Source organism: Oryza sativa, chromosome 1, assembly GCF_034140825.1.
Source record: "Oryza sativa Japonica Group chromosome 1, ASM3414082v1".
In the NCBI taxonomy this organism is placed as follows: domain Eukaryota; kingdom Viridiplantae; phylum Streptophyta; class Magnoliopsida; order Poales; family Poaceae; genus Oryza; species Oryza sativa.
The window spans coordinates 787,169-808,554 of record NC_089035.1 but is presented as its reverse complement, the minus strand read 5'-3'; the positions used below and the strand labels follow the sequence as shown (position 1 = coordinate 808,554).

General features: G+C 45.8%; 3 protein-coding genes, 1 long non-coding RNA gene and 1 pseudogene across 5 annotated transcripts; 2 read left to right on the top strand and 3 right to left on the bottom strand.

Moving 5' to 3' along the window:
* Window positions 1–5,897: 5,897 nt before the first annotated feature.
* LOC112937592 (rust resistance kinase Lr10) lies at window positions 5,898–7,199 on the bottom strand. The gene has a single exon (XM_026022323.2). It carries the CDS (start codon window positions 7,050–7,052, stop codon window positions 6,060–6,062), a length of 993 nt encoding a protein of 330 aa, XP_025878108.1. The 5' UTR covers window positions 7,053–7,199; the 3' UTR covers window positions 5,898–6,059.
* Window positions 7,200–8,522: 1,323 nt separating this feature from the next.
* Window positions 8,523–11,515, bottom strand: LOC4326110 (rust resistance kinase Lr10). Its single transcript, XM_066306889.1, has 4 exons — window positions 11,300–11,515; window positions 10,918–10,987; window positions 10,311–10,334; window positions 8,523–10,134 (listed from the first exon to the last, which is right to left on the bottom strand). The coding sequence occupies exons 1-4, from the start codon at window positions 11,513–11,515 to the stop codon at window positions 9,062–9,064; spliced, it is 1,383 nt and encodes a 460-aa protein (XP_066162986.1). The 3' UTR covers window positions 8,523–9,061.
* Window positions 11,516–11,549: 34 nt separating this feature from the next.
* On the top strand, window positions 11,550–15,302 carry LOC4326109 (rust resistance kinase Lr10). 2 transcript variants are annotated; one of them, XM_015795857.3, is made up of 4 exons: window positions 11,550–12,183; window positions 12,930–13,629; window positions 13,717–13,901; window positions 13,974–15,302. In XM_015795857.3, exons 1-4 carry the CDS (start codon window positions 12,006–12,008, stop codon window positions 15,098–15,100), a joined length of 2,190 nt encoding a protein of 729 aa, XP_015651343.1. In that variant the 5' UTR covers window positions 11,550–12,005; the 3' UTR covers window positions 15,101–15,302. The 2 variants fall into 2 exon arrangements, with proteins under 2 accessions (XP_015651343.1, XP_015651350.1); XM_015795864.3 differs by lacking the exon at window positions 11,550–12,183 and adding an exon at window positions 12,218–12,751.
* A 586-nt stretch (window positions 15,303–15,888) lies between these two features.
* Window positions 15,889–19,535, top strand: LOC107282088 (uncharacterized). The gene is made up of 4 exons (XR_003240174.2): window positions 15,889–16,204; window positions 16,621–16,750; window positions 18,485–18,614; window positions 19,388–19,535. It is a non-coding gene; the product is annotated as an uncharacterized lncRNA (long non-coding RNA).
* On the bottom strand, window positions 16,716–20,291 carry LOC4326108 (rust resistance kinase Lr10-like; annotated as a pseudogene).
* Between the last annotated feature and the right edge of the window lie 1,095 nt (window positions 20,292–21,386).

The window sequence follows — 21,386 nt, the reverse complement described above, 5'->3', positions numbered from 1 at the left end:
AACAAGCAAGAACAAGATAAAAGCAATCTGATGTTGCAAATAGGAATTGAATACAAATGATGAGTTGGAGTTCCGAAGAACAAGAAGACGGATGGTTTAGCTGACACGCGCGCTGCAAGCAAGTAGGAATGTCTAAACTTTAATCTAACAAAACCCTCGAAACTCTGAAGGGGTACCTAGCTACTTATAGGGGTGAGAGATGACCAAGAGGGTCCTAGGGTCGTGCTCCACCAGATTGGGGCGCACCCCACATGGGCCCCACTTGGGCCAAGGTCACAAATGAAGTTACAAGCCCATAAGCACATTATAATATGTGACGCAACACCTTGTTTCTTTGATTGCGGCCAAATGAGATGGGATTTAGAGATGAGGCTGAACCCATTGGAAAGAGGACTCCAAGAGCTTTCCATCAAGTACTCGCGGGCCGAAAACGGAGGTCGTATGTAGATTTGGCGGCCGTTTGAAGTCAGCAGTCTAGCAGGTGGCCGAATCGGATTCCAGCACTTGGAGGTCTTGAACTTGATCTCCTGTTGTTCATCCATGATGTAAGCAATGGTTGTATCCGTAGTAGCCATGGTCACATCAGGAGGCATGGACGACAGCTGCATATGGTCGGCACGGCCAGCGGAGGAGAGGCGTGGGCGATGGCTACATCTGGCCGGCATGGCCAGCGGATGGGCCGACGTGGCAGCGGCTGGCTAGTACGCCTGGAGGAGTGGTCGGAGGCTAGCACGGCGCAAGAAGGCGTGGCCGGCGGTGACGTAGGTCGGCACGGCATGAGGAGGAGCTGCCGATGGGTGCGGTGTGGTGTGGGGCACGCGGAGGCTAGCCGGCGGGGGGCGTCGGTGCAGTGGTCCCACATTTCGGCAAAGGTTTGACGGTGGTGGAGCATCGGTGTGTCAGCCGTGGATTTGCAGGTGGTGGTCGGTGGGTGAAAACCTAGTCTTGGCTCTTTTTGAGAGCTCGATGGACGGCGGCGGCGGTGTTTTATTCGCTCCTCTCCCTGGAGACATCGTCTAGGCAACCCTGGTTGAATCCTCCTAGACTTTTGGTGCAAGCTAGCTCTCTAGATGCATGTCCTCTCGTGTCAGCGCCCTAGCTTATGCAAGTTGACCATGTCAGAGGGCCTATGGGGGAGAGCGGTTCCATCCTTCTGTCTCACCCTTTTTCTCTCTCAATCCCAAAGAGGTGGCTAGAGTAGGGGTTTAATGTCAGATGTTAGGGATAGGTTTGGGCGACCTCGACTGTAGTTCCTTTGTTGGCCTAGCAGCGTCCGGTTTGGTGCTAGCCTTCTTCCCAATTTGTGTTTGGTGCTGTCGGTGCGTGGGAGGTGGAAATCTTTGTTTTTTTCCTGATTACGACCTCCCAAGGTTGTAATTTTGTAATTTTTTCCTACTATATCAATTTGAATTTCACACTGTCTGTGCAAGTCGTTCAAAAAAGTTCTGAAAAAAAATGCTACTCAATACATTCCTAATTGGTTCTCTGCTTTGGTGTGGCATTCGGATCACTGCAACGCTGGAGGTGTTGACTCCAGAGGTCAGTGTGGCTAGCGGAAGGAGGCAGCTTCTTGCCTTGACTGACCGGGTCGTTTCTTTGCCGTGAACTAGAGGGAAGCTTTCGTTTATCATAACTTTGTGATTGGGACGCCATCGTTATGTGTGGCCATTGGCCAAATGTGTTGTTGGTCGTTGCATTTTATGTGGTGTACTGGTGTGTGTGCTACTGCTGCATGAGCACGCCAGAGTTCATCCCGATAGTGATGGTCAAGTCTCCGGGAGGTTATATGGACCTGTTTTTGCTGAAAAGAAATGCCACGATTTGGACAGCCTAGTAGTGCCTGTTGTTACCGCTGGGAGCTGTAATTCAAATATCCAATATATTTATGTCTGACTAACAAATTCCATGTACACACCCTGTTTATGTTTGTCTGACCGCAGGAGGAAAGCATAGCACGCGCAGCGGCACAGCTACAGAGCTGCAAGCCTCCACTAATCAAATGAACCAAACAAACAGTATATCAGTATGCTGATGCCTTGAGATGTGATGTCACCTTTTGATCTATTTTATGTATCTATGGTATCTACAATCGCTGCGTTTTGATGATATAAGTTCACCTGAGGTCCCTGAACTTAACAACGATATTTTTTGAGGTCTTTTAACCACAAAACCAGAAATGTGCACCCTAAACTCACACAAACCATGCACTCAACGTTCTATGGCAATATATATGGGTAGTTTCGCTGACGTGGCATCCTAGTCAGAAAAAAATAAAAAAAAATACATGGGGCCCACATGTCAGTTGCACATTCAGGAGCAGACGGGCAGATGCGGGCGTGGTAGCCGACGGCGGAGCGGGTGCGGCGGCGCGCGGGGAAGAAGCGGGAGAGGGGGAGAAAGGCCGCCGGGACGGCGGGAGCGGCGGGTGGGGCGGCGAGTGAGAGTGGCAGGCGGAGCGGCAAGCAAGAGCGGCGAGCGAGAGCAGCAATAGAGTTACGGGCGAGCGAAGCTAGCCATGGGCGGCGGGCAAGAGCAACGGCGCTCGTCATGCTCTAGATCTTCACCACCGGCGTCGTCGTCGTGCTGGTCAACCTCCTCCATGAGCGCGACAGGCGGAGTAGCGGTGGGCGAGTACAGAGCGGGGGGCCTGGTCGACGAGCGTGAGCAGCCCGTCACCGAGCTCGCCCGCCTCCACTGTCGTCGGCCGTCGATACCTCTCTCTCCCCCTTTCCTTGTCGTCGTCCCCAGCACACCGAGTTACGTCGGGGGCGAGCTCGCACGTAAGTCAGACGAGCTCGGACGGGGTCGCCGGCCACCTCCCCCTCCCTCCCAAATTGCTCCGCCCGCCACCCGTGGACCGCTGCCACGCTCGCTTGCCGCTGTCGGCTCTCCGCTCGCTGCACGCATCGCGCTCGCCCATTGCCGCTCCGCCCGCCGACGACCTCCCTTACTGAAGAAGAGAAGAGCGAAGAGAGGAAAGAGAATAGAAGGAGAAGAAAAGAGAATGTGCAGCTGACAATGTGGGCCCCACGTACTTTTTTTATTTTATTTTGCTGAGTAGGATGCCACGTTGCTAAACAACCCATATATACTGCCATAGGATCTTGAGTGCACGGTTTGTGTGAGTTTAGGGGTATTGATTTTGTGGTTAAAGGACCTAAAAAATCTCCCTGTTAAGTTGAGGACCACCGGTGAACTTATTCCTAGAAGGCTAGATGAAGGCTCGTGGTAATGACCGGTTAAGCTCTTGGGCCGAATCCTTTTGTAAGAGGAAAAAGTACACTGAAGGTCCCTCAACTTGTCATCGGGATAAAAAACATCCTCAAACCGCAAAACCAGATATGCGGGATCCCTCAATTATACAAAACCGGTCACCCGAGATCCCTCGGTGGTTTTCAACCCGGTTTTGTCCGACGTGGCGGCTGAGTCAGCGTGGAACCCACATGGGCCCCACATGTCAGCGGGCCACGTCATCTCCCTCTCCTCTCCTCTCTCTCTCGCTCTTCTCGTTTGGGATGGCAGCTGGGGAGGACGTCGGCGGGCTGCTGCCTTCGGCGGGGCAAGGTGGGAGAGGACGAGGGCGTCGCCGGCGGCCGGTGACGGGCGACACGATGGCGGCGGCTGGCGACTGGTGACGCGCCGACGACGCCGCGGTGGCGGAGGATGCACCGGTCACCGGTGATAGCGCGGCGGAGTATGTCGCTGACCCTGAAATCGAGGGCCGGGAGCTCGTGGGGCAGATGCGCCCAGCTCCTGGAGAGCATGCCGGTGGCAAGTGCCGTGCGGGTGTAGAGGCGGCGGAGGACGAGGAGGAGCAGGTCGCCGGGGAGTGCGCTGAGGCGGTCGTCGCCGCAGGCCTCCCGCGGCCGCCGGCCTCTCGGTCTCAAGCTCATCCTGGCCATGGTAGATGTGCAGGATACAAAGCTCGATGATATGCAGCTAGGCAGCTATGGAGGTAAAGGATACTGGTTCATCAGGGACATCTTCCCCAACCTGCACCAAAACCAAAATCACAACCAAATAAACCAATCCATGTCAGGAGTCAGGCAAAAATCAAACAAGCACCATGAAATCAAGCTGACAGAAGCATAGCTAGAGCGATTCGAATCAAGCTAAGATGAAACAGCTAGGCCTGCAGTAGCCAAGGATGAGCTAGTGTAGTGTGCTGACCCGCTGTCGCCTAGGACGATGACCTTGAGCAGCGTCCGCCTCCGTGACGTCGCCATGGCCAGCAACAGCCGATCTACGCTCGCTCCCTCCGCTGCCGCCGCCATCTACGCTCGCTTCCTCACGCGCCTCCCCGCCGCCGCCGATCCCAATGCCGCGGTGGTCAACCCCGCCGCGGTGCTCGCCCTCTCCGCCGCCGACCTCCGCGCCATCGGCGTCTCTGCCCGCAAGGCGGCCTACCTCCACGACCTCGCCGGCAGGTTCGCGGCCGGGGAGCTCTCGGAGTCCGCCGTGGCCGCAACGGACGAGGCGGCGCCAGCGCCAAGGTGAAGAGCGTCGGCGTGTGGACGGTCCACATGTGGCTCGTCGCCCGCGCCTGGCTCGTCGTTGCGCCGGGTCAAGCTGGCCGCGGACAAGAACAGCCTCGCCGCCGCGGACGCCTTGCTCCCCTCGCCGGCCGCCATGTCGCCGGTTGGGGAAGGACTTGATGGCGACGTCGCGGCCGGTGAGGAGGTCGCCGCCGGACTCCCCGGCCCCCTTGCTTTCTCCTCACTCGACGGCGGCCCACCTCCGTGCGTGCGGCCTCTGCAACGGCGGGCGTCGCCAGTCGCCAGCCGACGCCGTTGTCCCCCGCTGCCTACCCAAACGAGAAGAGTGAGAGAGAGAGAGAGAGGAGAAAGGGAGAGGAGAGGGTGATGACGTGGCCCGCTGACATGTGGGGCCCACGTGGGTCCCACGCTGACTCAGCCGTCACGTCGGACAAAACCGGGATGAAAACCACCGAGGGACCTCGGGTGACCGGTTTTGTATAGTTGAGAGATCCCGCATATCTGGTTTTGCGGTTTGAGGATGTTTTCGTATCCCGATGACAAGTTGAGGAACCTTCGGTGTACTTTTTCCATCCCCTTTCCTCCCCCTCTTGCCACGAACCCTTCGCCGTCGCCGGCGATCCCACCGACTCCCGGCCACCTCTGCTTCCCCGGCGATGTCTCTGCTTTGCGCTCCGCCGTCAATGCGCGTTGCCCGGGCTATGCGTCGCCTTCTCCCTGTGTCCTTGTGCGACCCGAGCCGCAAATCCAGGCCCCAGAGCCGCAGGATTGACAGAACTCAGGGAGATCTCCTGATCCGGTGGTTGTTCGGTTCGCTGCCCCCTCCTTGCATTGATAAAGGTAGCCCGTTTCCTCTGCTTTTGATTATTTTTCCTAAGTTTTTATTAAAGTGTACTTATTCACTAGTCGAGTCCATGCCCATTCATCTCTTCACATTGCAAATTCGTAGCTCCTCGATTGCTTGCCCAGCAGCATCCTGTTTGATGTGAGATTTCCATCAGATAGATAGGCGGGCCCTGACTTTTTGAATGGGATGGATAGGAATGTGACCAAGCCAACTTAACTTATTATACTTCTTAGTTCAGTGAGTAATTTAGGATATGAATCTACTTCTTTATTCAGTGACGAATTCAGGGTATGAATGTTACCCTAGTCAGCCGTTCGCACGGACAAACAGACAAAAATAATACTCTTTGCTTCGATATTTTATATTAGTTCTGCATGGGAAAAATTGCCATAATTCAATTTCCTTGCAGGATTTTGTTGCAAACCACTAGTTATGGACCCATGAAACGGACGAGGAGGGCATCTTACTGAAATAGTGCAACGAGGAGTACTCTGCACACGGTGGTTGGATGGAGATATATCATAGCAACAACTGAACAAGGTAATCACATCAACTGATGTGTTTCTTATTTCTTTTATTACATGGTAATAAAGAGCGATGATTCATACCTCATACAGATAATCAATGTGCAGTCAAGGTGCATATTATGCAATTTCTAGGCATTACTATTTCAACACGTCAACTAAGCATAACTCCCATAACATTACTAGTATGATTTATGGCACAGCATGGCTTTCATATGAAACAAATGGCTTAGGGGGCACCTGTATATTCTGCAACCTTCCTGTTAGCATGTTTACAACCTTCGTCATCGAGGGACGGTTTCTTGGGTTCCACTGAATGCACCAAAGTGCCACGAGGGCCATCTGTCTAACCTTCAGTCTATCTTCTTCTGTCATTTCCCCACTAAGTACAAAGTCCTGCCCAGTAATTACTTTCTCATAGATCCACTCCAGAAAGTAGACCTCATTCTGGTCCTCAATACTTGGGTCTGAGTTCCTCCTTCCACTAACCATTTCTAACACAAGCATGCCAAAACTGTATACGTCTGACTTGTAAGATATCTCCCCAAAGTTCCTAGAATATAGCTCTGGTGCAATGTAGCCCATTGTGCCTCTTGCTTTGGTCAAGGTAACAATGCTTTGGTCCCTAGCACACAGCTTTGCAAGACCAAAGTCTGAAATCTTCAGATTGAAGTTATAGTCCAGCAAGATATTATGAGGCTTGATATCAAAATGGAGGATTCGCTGGTTGCATCCTTGATGCAGGTACTCCATTCCTCGGGCAATGCCTAAGGCAATATCTAACATCTTTTTTGGTGCCAGGAGTTCTTGAGAAGTATTAGGGTCATGAAAGAATATGTATTTCTCCAATGATTCATTAGGCATGAATTCATAGATAAGAATGTGTCGTGTTCCTTCAGAGCAGAATCCCAGAAGGCGGACAATGTTTACACTTCCAAATCCACCCTGACCTAATTGTTCCTTGAAGCATCTCGTTATCTTCTTGACATCAGAGAAACTGTACCTTGTGGGCTTCGATGTGCCATATGTCCTGAGGAACATTTCAACCTTCAAATGTACCTCTTCATCATACCTTGACTTCAGTGAAAGATAGAGTGCTGTGGCCATGATGAACGAAAGAACAACAAATGCGGCTACCAATGATGTAGCTGAATTAACAGAGAAGGGGAAATTAGCACATTGCATTAGGATTGAAAGTTGTGGCTAGTAATCAACTGATTGTGATTGTCTGATGGGTACTGTAAGAGCAGGTGGTGTATTTTTTAGCAGAAGAATGCTGAGTCAGAAGACTCAGAATAGCTAGCAATAAGAATTTATATGTACTGATAACATTGTTTCTTTTCTCTTTTGAATAGAAAGGTAGGTTTGAGTACTGCAGTACCTGAAATGACTTCCACATGCGAACCTGCAAGTATGAACGAAGATAATAAGTTCTGGTTGGTGGTTTTAACAGATAATGGATAATTACATCTTGAAAATAAAAACAGTGCAATCCAACACAATGTATCAGCGAACATGGCCCTGGTGGGGTAGGATAGAGTTTTGGCTCTAAATTTTTATGCACCATGATTATATGAATATATTTGCAATAGTGAAATTTTCCTTACATCTTATTTTGCAGTATCATCATAAGACAGTTCTGTGTCCTCTCCTTGGCATCGATGAAGGTAATTCCTTTGCTCTGCTTTTGAATTTTTTTTGGGTGAACTCTACTTATTCCCATGCCCATCTATAGATTCAGTTTAGGGTTGTAGTAGCAAACTCAGACCCATGCGCATCTGTAGATTCAGTTTCAATTTAGGATTGTAGTAGTAAATAAGGAACAACATGCCATAGCTAATCGCCTGCCTTACAGGCTTCTATTATGCGATCCCACCTGGTATTGATGCACTGAATGAAATGCAAAGGAATTTTCAAACGCATTGTACAGCCTATGAGGGGTCCAGTGTTTGAGGCTACATAATATGAATGATAAAGATAAATCAAGGCTATCACAGAACACAGAATAAGGTAATTATCAAGTCATTGTCTTTGAGCACAATTCTGTATGTGCTATTCATTTTACAAGTAAGGTGCATGCTAGCTAGTACTCAGGATCACTGAGCAATACGTAGGCTATCTTTCAAACATGTGCCAACTGGGGGATGGAAGAAGTATCCTCTTCTGGGAGGATTGCTGGATGCAGGAGGGAGGTATACGAGCCATTGCGCCTTCCATCTTCGAACATGTTCCTGTTCGAATCCGCAAACGCAGGACGGTCGCGGAAGCACTGCTCAATAAAGCATGGATCAGAGACATCAGCGGGGCACTTGGAGTTCAGGCAATCCGAGAATACCTCAAGCTCTGGTCACTTCTGCAAAATGCTGGTTGCAATCCCTCTGAGCAAGATGTGATCTGTTGGAAATGGGACAGCTCAGGACAATACTCCTCCAAGTCGGCATACAGAGCATTATTTCTAGGTCGTGTTCCATTTCAATCAGCACCGATATGGAAATCTCTAGCGCCGCCCAGATGCTGATTCTTTCTTTGGCTGGTCGTATTGGACAGATGCTGGACAGCGGATCGACTACGTCGTCGTGGCCTACCACATCCTGACAGATGCGTACTTTGTGATCAACACGACGAGAGTATTGATCACATTCTTGTTGGCTTGACAGATGCGTACTTTGTGATCAACACGACGAGAGTATTGATCACATTCTTGTTGGCTGCCCAGAATCCAGACAACTTTGGTGGTGGGTGTTAAGGGCAATTGGGCACCCTGAGTGTCTGCCGGTGGATGAACCATCATTCTACCAATGGCTCTGCAGCAGTCGAATAAGAATTTGAGAGCATCTTCGGCGGGGCTTTGACACGGTAGTCACGCTAGTGGCATGGACAATTTGGAAAGAAAGAAACGGCCGGATATTCAATCAGCAACAAAGGACCTGGGTGGACATCGTGAAGGGAATGGCAGCAGAGGCCACGCTATGGCGTCAAGCAAACCAAGCCATCCCAATCTTTAGGAGGGAATTTGGTAGCCAAAACAGACCGCGAGACGTACACCTTTGATTTCCTGCTTGTATCCTGTCTCAGTCCCCTGCTGCTTTGTGTTTGTCTGTAAATAACTTTTATTCCTCTTAATACAAAAATGCGCTCCTCGCGTATTCCCAAAAAAAAAAACATGTGCCAACCGTGGTGATATCTTCATTTTTTTATGGTATAGATTCGCTTGCAGATGAGACAAATGGTTTAGGAGGCATCTGCAGATCCTGCAACCTTCCTGTTAGCATGTTAACCACCTGGGTCGTTGATGGCCTGTTTTTGGGGTTCCACTGAATGCACCATAGTGCCACAATTGCCAGTTTCCTCACTTTGTATTTTTCATCCTGTGTCATTTCCGTACCAATCAATAAGTTCTGCCCAGTGAATACTTTCTCATAAATCCATTCTAGAAAATAAACTTCATGTTGGTTATCAATACCTGGGTCCAGATTCCTTCTTCCACTCACCATTTCTAAAACCAACATACCGAAACTGTATACATCTGACTTGTAAGATATCACCCCAAAGTTCCGAGAATACAGTTCTGGTGCAATGTAGCCCATTGTGCCTCTTGCTGCAGTCAGTGTGACAATGCTTTGATCCCTTGCACACAGTTTCGCAAGTCCAAAATCTGAAATCTTTGGATTGAAGCTGTAATCTAGCAAAATGTTCTGAGGCTTGATATCGAAATGTAGAATGCGTTGATTGCACCCTTGATGTAGGTACTCCATTCCTCGGGCAATGCCTAAAGAGATATCTAGCATCTTGTCAGGCACTAGGAATTCCCGTGACACGTTAGGACCTTGTGAGAATATGTATTTCTCCAATGAGTCGTTTGGCATGAATTCATAAATTAAAGTGCGTCTTGTTCCTTCTGAGCAAAAACCCAAAAGACGAAGCACATTGGCATGGTGGATTCTTCCAATGGTTGCAACTTCATTGATGAATTCCTGCCCGTCGCCTCTGGAATTTTCTAGCATCTTAACTGCCACGGGCACTCCATTTGGTAGCTCACCCTTGTATACATTTCCATACCCACCGTGGCCTATCTTTTCCCTGAACCGTCTTGTAATCTTCTTAACTTCAGAGAAACTATACCTTGTGGGTTTCGATGTGCCATATGTCTTGAGAAACATTTCGACCTTCAAATGTATCTCTTCATTATATCTTGTCTTTAGTGAAAGATAGATTGTTGTGCCCACCATCAGCAAAAGAACAACTAGTGTGGCTGCTGAGGATGTAGCTGTGTAAAAGTAAATGAAATTAGTTTGTTCCATTAGGATAAGCAAGGTGTGAGCTAATATCTGCTTTTTGAAACAAAAAGAAAAAGGAACAAAGCAACTCTTATTGGAACAAGAGTACACAAAATCTTGGTTGCTGACAGGCGAGAATTTGAAGAACAGGGAATATCTGCATTACCTGCAATGAGGATGACTTGTGAACCTGAAGGAAGGAAGAAAAAAAAATAGTTTACATCAAAGTTTAGTAATAACAAAGATAAGGGAAAACAACTTTCTATAACTTTGTTAGGAACCTCTAATTCATAATGGTTAGATCAGTTTTGTGTCAGTCAGCACTACTGTATTAGCACCCAAGGGTCTAAGTCGGTAAGTCCAATTTTGATGAGTAAGAAGAGTGGCATCCCAAATTAGTATGATAGTATTTAGCATGAAATGACCTTGGTTAGAGTGATCTGCATTAATTCCAGTGCTCTAAAATACGCAAGTCAAGATAACTAAAAACCTGGAGATGGAGAGAAAGTTTGGTTTATTTATTTATTTATTGAGGAAGGTCCAATTTGGCATGTCCTTCCACTGGTTTGGTTCATTTTTTCGTACTAGTTATTAGAACTTTTCCAAGACGATTACAGTTTTCATCAAGGTCTTCCTTTAGGTAAAAATCCTGTAGGAATTGTTTAAAAAAAGCTTGATAATTATGAATTCCATAACATAATTATTAATACAATAAATAGAAGAAATAACTTGTAGAATTCCCTTGTGAAAAAAAAATATGAGATGAAGGATACCTTGATGCTGGCAGAATGCCTGGCCCCTTTGTGAACTAAATCCGCAGTGATGACCATTCCACTCACACCCCTGACAAGCATTGGTAATCTTGTTAAGGTGCCAAGTAAATGCTGTTTCACCAAAGTTGATGACTTTATTTGCCTTTTCTTTTAAGTTTGAGATGTCGAGGTATTGATTTTCATTTGGACCATTTCTATCATAATTGTAGGGTATTGGGATGCCTTTCGCAACCACTGTGCAGTCCGGTGGAAGAGCAGACATGTATGTTCGAGGAGGCACCAAATACCATAACTGGCTTCCATGACTACTTAGGTTGAGGCAAGATCTTGGGCCAACAATACCATCTTGATTTGTTGCTATGGAATCTTTTGAACACCCTACTATGGTTGCACCATCTTTCTTTTGAGGTTCGTACACGGCAGTTGATACATTTGTTGAAGCGAGCTTCTGAAGTGGGCAATTTGATGATGATTCCACAAGGAGGATGGCATTTATGACACGGTACCTGTAATATATTGCGGTCACTTTGCAGGAGCCTAAGACAGGGTGATCCAGGATTGTATCATGCCCAGAGCATGACAACTGCATGCCAGGCATGCCACATGATGGATCGTGGGTTGAAAGCCTGAAGGGGAACCGTATATCTGGTCCATGTTTGCTGCACCGCTGTGATGAACAACTCTTTAAGAAGCCTTCTTCATCCCATGCTTTCGTGGAATAGGGTTCATAGTTGAGAAGAGAGAGCAGCAACACTGTGAAAAGAAGTTTAGGGAAATCATTGTAATGTTATGGAGATGAAGGTGTGAAGGGAAGGCTGTGAGTATAAGACATGATCACCTATTTGCTTCAACCTCTGGAGGATTGGTATCGTTCTTGTCATAATGTCTGCCTTTTGAGCATGGATTCTAGCTTCCAATGGAACTCCTGCTGTGATCTAGACTTGTAGCGCTTGGAAAGTTCTGTAGTTGTTTTTTTGCCAATGACAGCTGTACTGTGATCCTTATTTTGACTATTCTTGTCTCAACTCAGGGATGTCCTATTTTCTTCAGTCATACTACTATTCTCACTAATTTGTATAACTAACCTCATGAAACATGTATCTTCTACAGAAATAAACTCTTGTAAAGTTGGCAAGCTATATCATCATATAAAGAAGACTGAGGTTGTGGACTTGTCTAAGTCCAATGGGAACTTGCTGGCTTGCTGCAGTCAAGTCGTCTTCAGCAATAGTCAATTGAAACACTACGGAAATACTGCCGGCCGGGGTAAGTAGTTTATATGCAAATGTGCTTTCGGTTCTGCCTGTTGAAATTCTTCCCGTTCTAATCCGCAGTCAGTAGAAATCATGGGCAGTCTGCACTTGTATTCTGCAGTCGGTGCTAAAAACAAACATTTTTATGATCTATATATTTTTCGCTGGGCTGGCAAAGGAAACGCCGGCCAAATCTATTAAGATTGAGAGAAAACCAGTACAGGTGTCCTTGTTAGGCAGGAGTTTGTTAGTATATTCGGTTTGTCTGAAGTTCTTATGGTCGCTAATCGTTTGCTTGCTGTTTGATAGACAAGAACATGACAACGTGTGTACCCGCTTTGAGCTCCGCGCTGTTATTCTGGAGCCCATTTTTCTTGTTTACAAATATTAATTGCATTTCCTGCCTCGGTTTCAGAAAAGAAAAGTTAGCCTGACATTGTAGGTTGTCTAGACCAATAATGCACAGGTCAGTGCATTTGACTTACTGGAAGAAGTTAAAGATCAAATCAAAACTGTACTGCGATTAAGAATTGGATTACTCCAGTCAACATCTGAATGTAGGTCAGTGCAGTACTTAGCAGGTAATCACCCGCGTCAACTAGCTTTGCTAATCAACTTGGTAACTTGGGCGGCAGCTAGAGCTAGCTAGTCGAACAGTAACTGTCTGTGTCTGGCTGTCTGCCATGGCGGTGGCTGGTGCATTTCGTCGTTCTACTTCCACTGCCCTGCAGGCGCTAACTGCCTTGTCTGTGCTTGCAGCTCTCCTTCAAGTTGAAGGGCAGATGTACGGGCCCGAGGAGGCAGCGCAGACAGCGCAGTGTCCTCCCTTCTCCTGGGGCCATCTCAAGAACGTTTCCCCTCCGTTCCGCCGGCACGGCGATCCACCTGATTGCGGCTATAAATCTCACGAGCTGGTTTGCAGCGACACCAAGGCCACAATTCGCATCAACAATGCAACATACTACGTGACTCGCATTATCCATTGGAGCCTTTTCGTCGTCGTTGACACAGACTTGCTGAATTCACATAACAGCAGCTGCCCTCTTCCGCGGCGGCAGCATCAACCTCCACACGAGCGCATATCCATGGCCCCTACCAGTGACGGAGTCCAAGTAATTGAACTGGCCCCTTTTACAAATAGGTGGGCTGCATTTGTGAATTGTTCCAAGGAGATAACGAGGAATGTCAGGTACAAACCCGTCGCTTGCCTGAGCACCAGCCATTCCTTCGTCTACGTGCTGACTGGCTCGGAGTCAGAAACTGTTTATGTTGAGAGCCTAGAGCCTTCTTGTGGGTACCTGGGCATGACACCTCTGGATGACAGGGGAGCGTCTATCAATGCAAGCTTAAGCTATGCTGATGTCCTGAAATACATGAGGAAAGGGTTTGCCATTGGAATTTCTTCTTCATCAGGGACATATCACTTTGATTTTAGAGCATGCCTGGCAGAGTCCGTTAGGTAAGGTATTTTCATCCCATTTGTACCAACAAAACCTTGTGAGGACCTTAATTTTATTTCCGTTTTCACCATGGCATTGTCCTGCAGCATATTTCGTCAAACAATGGTGCCATCGTCTGATATATACATCAAAAATCGACTTCTAGCAATCCTTTTAGCGTATGGGCCTTTCTGGCAGTGCATAATGGCTCCAGTTAAATTGCCTCGTGTTGCATACGAGTTTGCAATTTACGGAACAGGACCAGCCATGTCCATTCTGACTTGGATTGCAGGTACTTCAGGATCCTATTATATTCAAAGGTTAAACCAATCCTAAACAACCCTACAAACTTGTTTTTATGTAGTACTATGCAGGTTCCTGTTGGCGCCGCTTGTTGTATTAACCTTCCTTTCCCACAAATACTGGAAAGCAAGGATCACAATCGATGCAGTTGAGAAGTTCCTCCGAATGCAAGAGATGCTCAGCCCAATGAGGTATGGCTACACAGACATCATTGCAATCACAAGCCATTTCAGAGACAGGCTAGGCCAAGGAAGCTATGGGACTGTGTATAAAGGCGTATTGCTCCCGGGCAATATCCATGTTGCCGTCAAGATGCTAAATGGCAACTCCAACTGCAACGGAGAAGAGTTCATCAGTGAGGTCTCTACCATTGGCCGGATCCACCATGTCAATGTGGTGCGCCTGGTAGGGTTCTGCTCTGAAGAAATGAGAAGAGCGCTTGTCTACGAGTACATGCCTCGGGGTTCTCTTGACAAGTACATCTTCTCATCCGACAAGAGTTTCTCCAGGGATAAGCTAAATGAAATCGCGTTGGGCATAGCCAGAGGAATCAACTACCTGCATCAGGGGTGTGATCTGCAGATTCTACACTTTGACATCAAGCCACACAACATCCTTCTAGACAAGAACTTTGTTCCAAAAGTTGCAGATTTTGGTCTCGCAAGGCTATACCCAAGGGACAAGAGCTTTGTGCCGGTGAGCGCTGCACGAGGAACAGTAGGTTACATTGCCCCTGAGATGATCTCTCGGAGCTTTGGTGTTATATCAAGCAAGTCCGACGTTTACAGCTTCGGGATGCTACTATTGGAGATGGCCGGAGGAAGAAGGAATGCTGATCCGAATGCAGAGAATTCAAGCCAGGCATACTATCCATCACGAGTGTACCGTCAGCTGACCCGACAAGAAACAGGTGAGATCACCGCTGCCGCCGACATGCATGAGTTGGAGAAGAAGCTCTGCATCGTTGGATTGTGGTGCATCCAGATGAGGTCTTGTGACCGACCGATGATGAGCGAGGTGATAGAGATGCTTGAAGGTGGTGTTGATTGTTTGCAAATTCCTCCTAGGCCATTCTTCTGTGACGATGACTACATCCCGGCAATGGAGTCGCTGTATCTGTCCTCCGAGCTGGAGCTGGCTGCCATCTCCGAGGAGAAAGACGAGGAGAGTATCACTGAGTTGAATTAGCTAGTGGAGTACGTAGCAAGTATAGTGTGTCTATGTCTTTTCGTGAGCAGGTTGTGCTCAAGCCTGTGATGATTGTAGACAGTCACACAGATGCAGTTTCTATGCTCCTATTCCTATATTCCTGTAGAATGCGTATATGTGGGCTTGTACGATTTATTATCCTGTGCTTCATCTGTATGAATGCATGCAAAAATCGAGCTAAGCTAGTGTTCTGTGTTGGTCGGCACTGTTGCTATGTTCTTTCCTACGTGACTGACTAGCGATTCCCGATTCCGATTCATATTTTGCTTTTCCATATGCTTATTTGTATGATTTATTACAGCAATTAGAAAAATAATTTGTAGGTAAAAAAAATTATATACGTGTTCTTAGCGATTTAAAAGTAAATTCTATAAAATAAACTTTCGTGAAAAAACCACGAAATCTACTTCAAAGTTAAGTTTTTAAAATTTAAAATTTGGCTTTGTATAAGCACAATGCAGCCTAGTTGTTGCCGTGACCTGAGTAACACCCCAAGATCCTGAGTTCAAATCTCTATAGAAGCGAATTTCAGATTGGGTTATTTGAGAGCTAAATTTCTAATGTAAAAAGGCTACATATATCAGGTTGGATATAGAGGCCGGGTAAAGGTACATTTCTCTAAAAAAAAAACAAATGGTCGATTTACATGGAATTTTCCACGAGCAGAAAGAAGACAGGCCTCCCGCAGGTCATTTTTGGCCCAAATGCAAATAAAGGCCCATTAGCGGCAGGAGCTTTAGGGCCGGCCCCATTACTAGCCCTAGGCCGAGCTTAGTTTCTGGTTGCAAACCGTACGGAATCCCCTTTCCTCCCTCTCTTGCCACGAACCCTTCGCCGTCGCCGGCGATCCCACCGACTCCCAGCCGCCTCTGCTTCCCCGGCGATGTCTCTGCTTTGCGCTCCGCCGTCAATGCGCGTTGCCCGGGCTATGCGTCGCCTTCTCCCTGCGTCCTTGTGAGACCCGAGCCGCAAATCCAGGCCCCAAGCGGGATGCCACGCCGAGCCGCAGGATTGACAGAACTCGGGGAGGTCTCCTGATCCGGTGGTTGTTCGGTTCGCTGCCCCCTCCTTGCATTGATAAAGGTAGCCCGTTTCCTCTGCTTTTGATTATTTTTCCTAAGTTTTTATTAAAGTGTACTTATTCACTAGTCGAGTCCATGCCCATTCATCTCTTCACATTGCAAATTCGTAGCTCCTCGATTGCTTGCCCAGCAGCATCCTGTTTGCTGTGAGATTTCCATCAGATAGATAGGCGGGCCCTGACTTTTTGAATGGGATGGATAGGAATGTGACCAAGCCAACTTAACTTATTATACTTCTTAGTTCAGTGAGGAATTTAGGATATGAATCTACTTCTTTATTCAGTGACGAATTCAGGGTATGAATGTTACCCTAGTCGGCCGTTCGCACGGACAAACAGACAAAAATAATACTCTTTGCTTCGATATTTTATATTTGTGCTGCATGGGAAAAATTGCCATAATTCAATTTCCTTGCAGGATTTTCTTGCAAGCCACTAGATATGGACCCATGAAACGGACGAGGACGGCATCTTACTGAAATAGTACAGCGAGGAGTACTCTGCACACCGTGGTTGGATGGAGATATACATCGCAACAACTGAACAAGGTAATCACATCAACTGATGTGTTTCTTATTACTTTTAATACATGGTAATAAAGAGCGACGATTCATACTTCATACAGTTAATCAGCATTACTATGCAGCACGTCAACTAAGTATAACTCCCATAACATTACTATGATTTATGGCACAACATGGCTTTCATATGAAACAAATGGCTTAGGGGGCACCTCTATATTCTGCAACCTTCCAGTTAGCATGTTTACAACCTTCGTCATTGTGGGACGGTTTCTTGGGTTCCACTGAATGCACCACAGTGCCACGAGGGCCATCTGTCTAACCTTCAGTCTACTTCTTCTGTCATTTCCCTACTAAGTACAAAGTCCTGCTCAGTAATTACTTTCTCATAGATCCACTCTGGAAAGTAGACCTCATTTTGGTTCTCAATACTCGGGTCTGAGTTTCTCCTTCCACTCACCATTTCTAACACAAGCATGCCAAAACTATATACATCTGACTTGTAAGATATCTCCCCAAAGTTCCTAGAATATAGCTCTGGTGCAATGTAGCCCATCGTGCCTCTTGCTTTGGTCAAGGTAACAATGCTTTGGTCCCTTGCACACAGCTTTGCAAGACCAAAGTCTGAAATCTTCGGATTGAAGTTATAGTCAAGCAATATATTATTAGGCTTGATATCAAAATGGAGGATGCGTTGGTTGCATCCTTGATGAAGATACTCCATTCCTCGGGCAATGCCTAAGGCAACATCTAACATCTTTTTTGGTGCTAGGAGTTCTTGAGAAGTATTAGGGTCATGCAAGAATATGCATTTCTCCAATGATTCATTAGGCATGAATTCATAGATAAGAATGTGCCGTGTTCCTTCAGAGCAGAATCCCAGAAGGCGGGCAATGTTTATATGATGAATTTGTCCAATTGTTGCTACTTCATTGATGAACTCTTCTCCATTTCCTGTAGAGTGTTCTATCATTTTAACTGCCACAGGCACTCCGTTTGGTAGTCGTCCTTTGTATACACTTCCAAATCCACCCTGACCTAATTGTTCCTTGAAGCGTCTCGTTATCTTCTTAACATCAGAGAAACTGTACCTTGTGGGCTTCGATGTGCCATATGTCCTGAGGAACATTTCAACCTTCAAATGTACCTCTTCATCATACCTTGACTTCAGTGAAAGATAGAGTGCTGTGGCCATGATGAACGAAAAAACAACAAATGCGGCTACCGATGATGTAGCTGAATTAACAGAGAAGGGGAAATTAGCACATTGCATTAGGATCGAAAGTTGTGGCTAGTAATCAACTGATTGTGATTGCCTGATGGGTACTGTAAGAGCAGGTGGTGTCTTTTTTAGCAGAAGAATGCTGAGTCAGAAGACTCAGAACTGCTAGCAATAAGAATTTATATGTACTGATAACATTGTTTCTTTTCTCTTTTTAATAGAAAGGTAGGTTTGAGTACTGCAGTACCTGAAATGACTTTCACACGCTAACCTGCAAGTATGAACGAAGATAATAAGTTCTGGTTGGTGGTTTTAACAGATAATGGATAATTACATCTTGAAAATAAAAACAGAGCAATCCAACAAAATGTATCAGCGAACATGGCCCTGGTGGGGTAGGATAGAGTTTTGGCTCTAAATTTTTATGCACCATGATCATATGAATATATTTGCAATAGTGAAATTTTCCTTACATCTTATTTTGCAGTATCATCATAAGACAGTTCTGTGTGCTAACTCTCGTATTTTTGTCATGCCAGATAAGGATGATTAGGATGAGTTGAGGTGGGTTATGGGCTAAATTATAAAGGCTTCCACATATCACCTCCCATGTCTACTAATCTATTATCAAAGCAACCAAAGATCTAACTGCAGCTCCTGTTATATCAGGTAACAAACCAAAACTTAGATTATATCGTGTATACCTCTGTAATTATTCCTTTATCTTAATGAATTTTGGTCGGCTTCCTTTCGCCGACCTGGCAAAAAAATAAAAAAAAACTTAGATTATATCTTGTCCCAGTCAAGTGTTCCCTTGCAGTCTTGTTTACATATTCGAGCTACTTTCTACTTCTAGAGGAAACCATAAGGAAGTCTTATAGAGGCAGTCTCAATAAGTTCATAGACAATATCAATTCTAGCAAATATCTTTGAGAAGTCCCAGGTTTTATGATCTTTAATGTCATGTATCGTCCAACTGCTGCTAGTTGATCAAGATAATTCTATCATTATTTTACTAAATATTGTGACACTTTTATGGCAATTGTGCAAAAATGTTTGATGAAGCTAGTTAGTTCCCTAAATGATTTCTAGTAGTAGGCTACTAGCCTGCAAAAATAGTTTTGAGCATATGTATTGAGAGCGGTGCACTAGTACTGTATGGCTGAATGCTTGAATCATAGTAAGAGTAGAAAACTAGTTCAGGAACAAAGCTGGGTGGTACGATCATGTTTGTGCAGTTAGGATAGTTAGTACCATGATGATTGCCGTGGCTTGTGCAGAATGTTTGATTCCTTCGTGAGCTGAATGCACAGAGTTGCTTTTGACGTTCACACGCCATGCAGTTGTCGAGAACTCCATCTTGAAAGGACCCCCAACTGACAGTCGTCTCAGCAAAGTTGATGAATTTTTCTGCTTTTTCCTTGAACGTTGGGCCACTGCAGGAGTCTGAGCCAGGAATTGGAATGGAGCCTCTGGAGACGATCCTGCAATCCAATGGAAGCAAATACATGTATAGCTGAGCATGCACCAAATATGAGAAGTACTGTCCTGTGCCGCTAAGGCAGGATATTGGGCCGAAGATATTTTCGGCAGCATTCTGGAGATGGTCAAGTTCGTACGGAACTGGAGAGGTACCACTTGGTGTAAACTCTTTTGAGCAGCTTACTATTTTTGCAGGAATCCTCCTGTATAAGTTACAGCCATGGTAGTCATCAGGCGGTAAACTGTCGACCATGAGCTTCTGGAGAGGGCATGGAAACGGAAGGAGATGGATGATGTTGATGACGGCCTCCTTGTAATCTATGGAGGTGACCTTGCAAGGCCCCAGAATTGGGTGATGTAGGATGGTGTCTTGGCCAGAGCATGCTAGCCTCGCGCATGAAGCGCGGCATGCTGATGATGTATTGCTGGATTCAAGCCGGTGAGGGAAACGGATCTCTGGTCCATCCTTGCTGCACCGGGACGGTGGACAATGCCTGAAGAAGTCGTGGTCATCCCAGCCTGAAGCTGTGGTGGCCATGTAGCTGCAGGTGCCATGGCTGAGGAAAGCAAGCAGGAGATATATGGCGAGGAATTTGCTACTCATATTGATCTCTGACTCTAGGTGCAAAAGCAATTGTGTGTGTGATAACTGTAGTATGTTCCCTTGAAAAAAAAAAGAGATAACTGTAGTCTGTACTCTGTAGGTATTCCATATATGTACATGAAGTGGAGGTGTGGATATATATATGTGGGATCAGGATATTGCAACTGTGCGCTTCATTGTAAGCAACAATGCGCTGTATGTTCTCCCCGTGTTTCATGTTACAAGTCATTTTTTTCATATTATAAGTCAATTTGACTTTTTTTTTTCTAGTCAAACATTTCTAAGTTTGATTAAATTTAAAGAAAAATTTAGCAATATCTAAATTCTAAAACACCAAATTAGTTTCATTACAACTAATATTTAATATAGTTTAATAATATATTTATTTTGTATTAAAAATATTATCGTATTTTCCTATAAATTTGATTAGAGTTTAACCAGTAAAAGAAGTCAAAAACTATGAAACGGAGTGGGTCCATTATCTAAAAAAAATGAAACGGAGTGGGTACTTTGGAAAATCTTGCCGGCCAGGACTGACCTGGAGCATCGTAGACTTGCTCCAGTCCACTCATGACTCATGCCCAATCTCATGAGCGATTAACATAGAAACCGGTTAGTAAAGGTTAATTCCCGTGTGGAAATTAGGCCTGGTGCACGCAGAAATGCTAATTCACGCGCGAGCTTTGTTGTCATACAAGTACAGTCAAAAGTTGAGCTTTGTTGTCGTACAGTACTACAGTCAGAAGTTTGCAACACGCATGTATGTTTATTTTTTACAGCGGACGCCATTAGTTTTTGACGTAACGTTTGGCCATTCAATTCAGTAAAAAATATATACTAAGTATTATTTATTTTTTTATGACTGGATTTTATCATCAAACTTTTACATATCTATACTATTTTTTAATAAAACAAATAATCAAACATTATACGAAAAATCAACATCATAAGAAAAATGGAAAGGTAGTATATTCTACTACCGAGTAGCCTGTTTAGTTACTGCTTTCAGCACTGCGAGCCGAGAGTTTTGTCTCTGGCCACTTGATCTGGACTGGACGAGGCCGTCCAGTTCGGTGCTTAATTTACTGCCTTTTCTTTCATCAAATGAGTTCGATGGTTGCGTAAGGTCAACTTAATATAAATAACAAATACTTACTCCGTCCCAAAATATTGCTACATAGGATGAGATTTGACCCATCCTAGACAACGAATCTGGACATAGGTCAAATCTCATGCTAGATAGCAATATTTTGGGATGGAGGTAGAATGTAATGGATACGACCTATAGCATAAGATCTACCTAATATAAATTCGAACTTCAAAGGTTCGGCCGAGCTGAAAGAATGAAAAAACTA

Excerpts from the sequence above, each read along its gene's own strand:
- LOC4326109 (XM_015795857.3), top strand. The coding sequence starts at position 12,006 with ATGAAACATGTATCTTCTACAGAAATAAACTCTTGTAAAGTTGGCAAG. Across the intron at positions 12,184-12,929 it reads CGGAAATACTGCCGGCCGGG|CTCTCCTTCAAGTTGAAGGG; the intron begins GTAAGTAGTTTA and ends CTGTGCTTGCAG. Across the intron at positions 13,902-13,973 it reads CATTCTGACTTGGATTGCAG|TACTATGCAGGTTCCTGTTG; the intron begins GTACTTCAGGAT and ends GTTTTTATGTAG.
- LOC4326110 (XM_066306889.1), bottom strand. The coding sequence starts at position 11,515 with ATGCCTGGCATGCAGTTGTCATGCTCTGGGCATGATACAATCCTGGAT. Across the intron at positions 10,335-10,917 it reads GGCATTCTGCCAGCATCAAG|GTTCACAAGTCATCCTCATT; the intron begins GTATCCTTCATC and ends TCCTTCCTTCAG. Across the intron at positions 10,135-10,310 it reads ACAAGTCATCCTCATTGCAG|CTACATCCTCAGCAGCCACA; the intron begins GTAATGCAGATA and ends ACTTTTACACAG.
- LOC112937592 (XM_026022323.2), bottom strand. The coding sequence starts at position 7,052 with ATGCAATGTGCTAATTTCCCCTTCTCTGTTAATTCAGCTACATCATTG.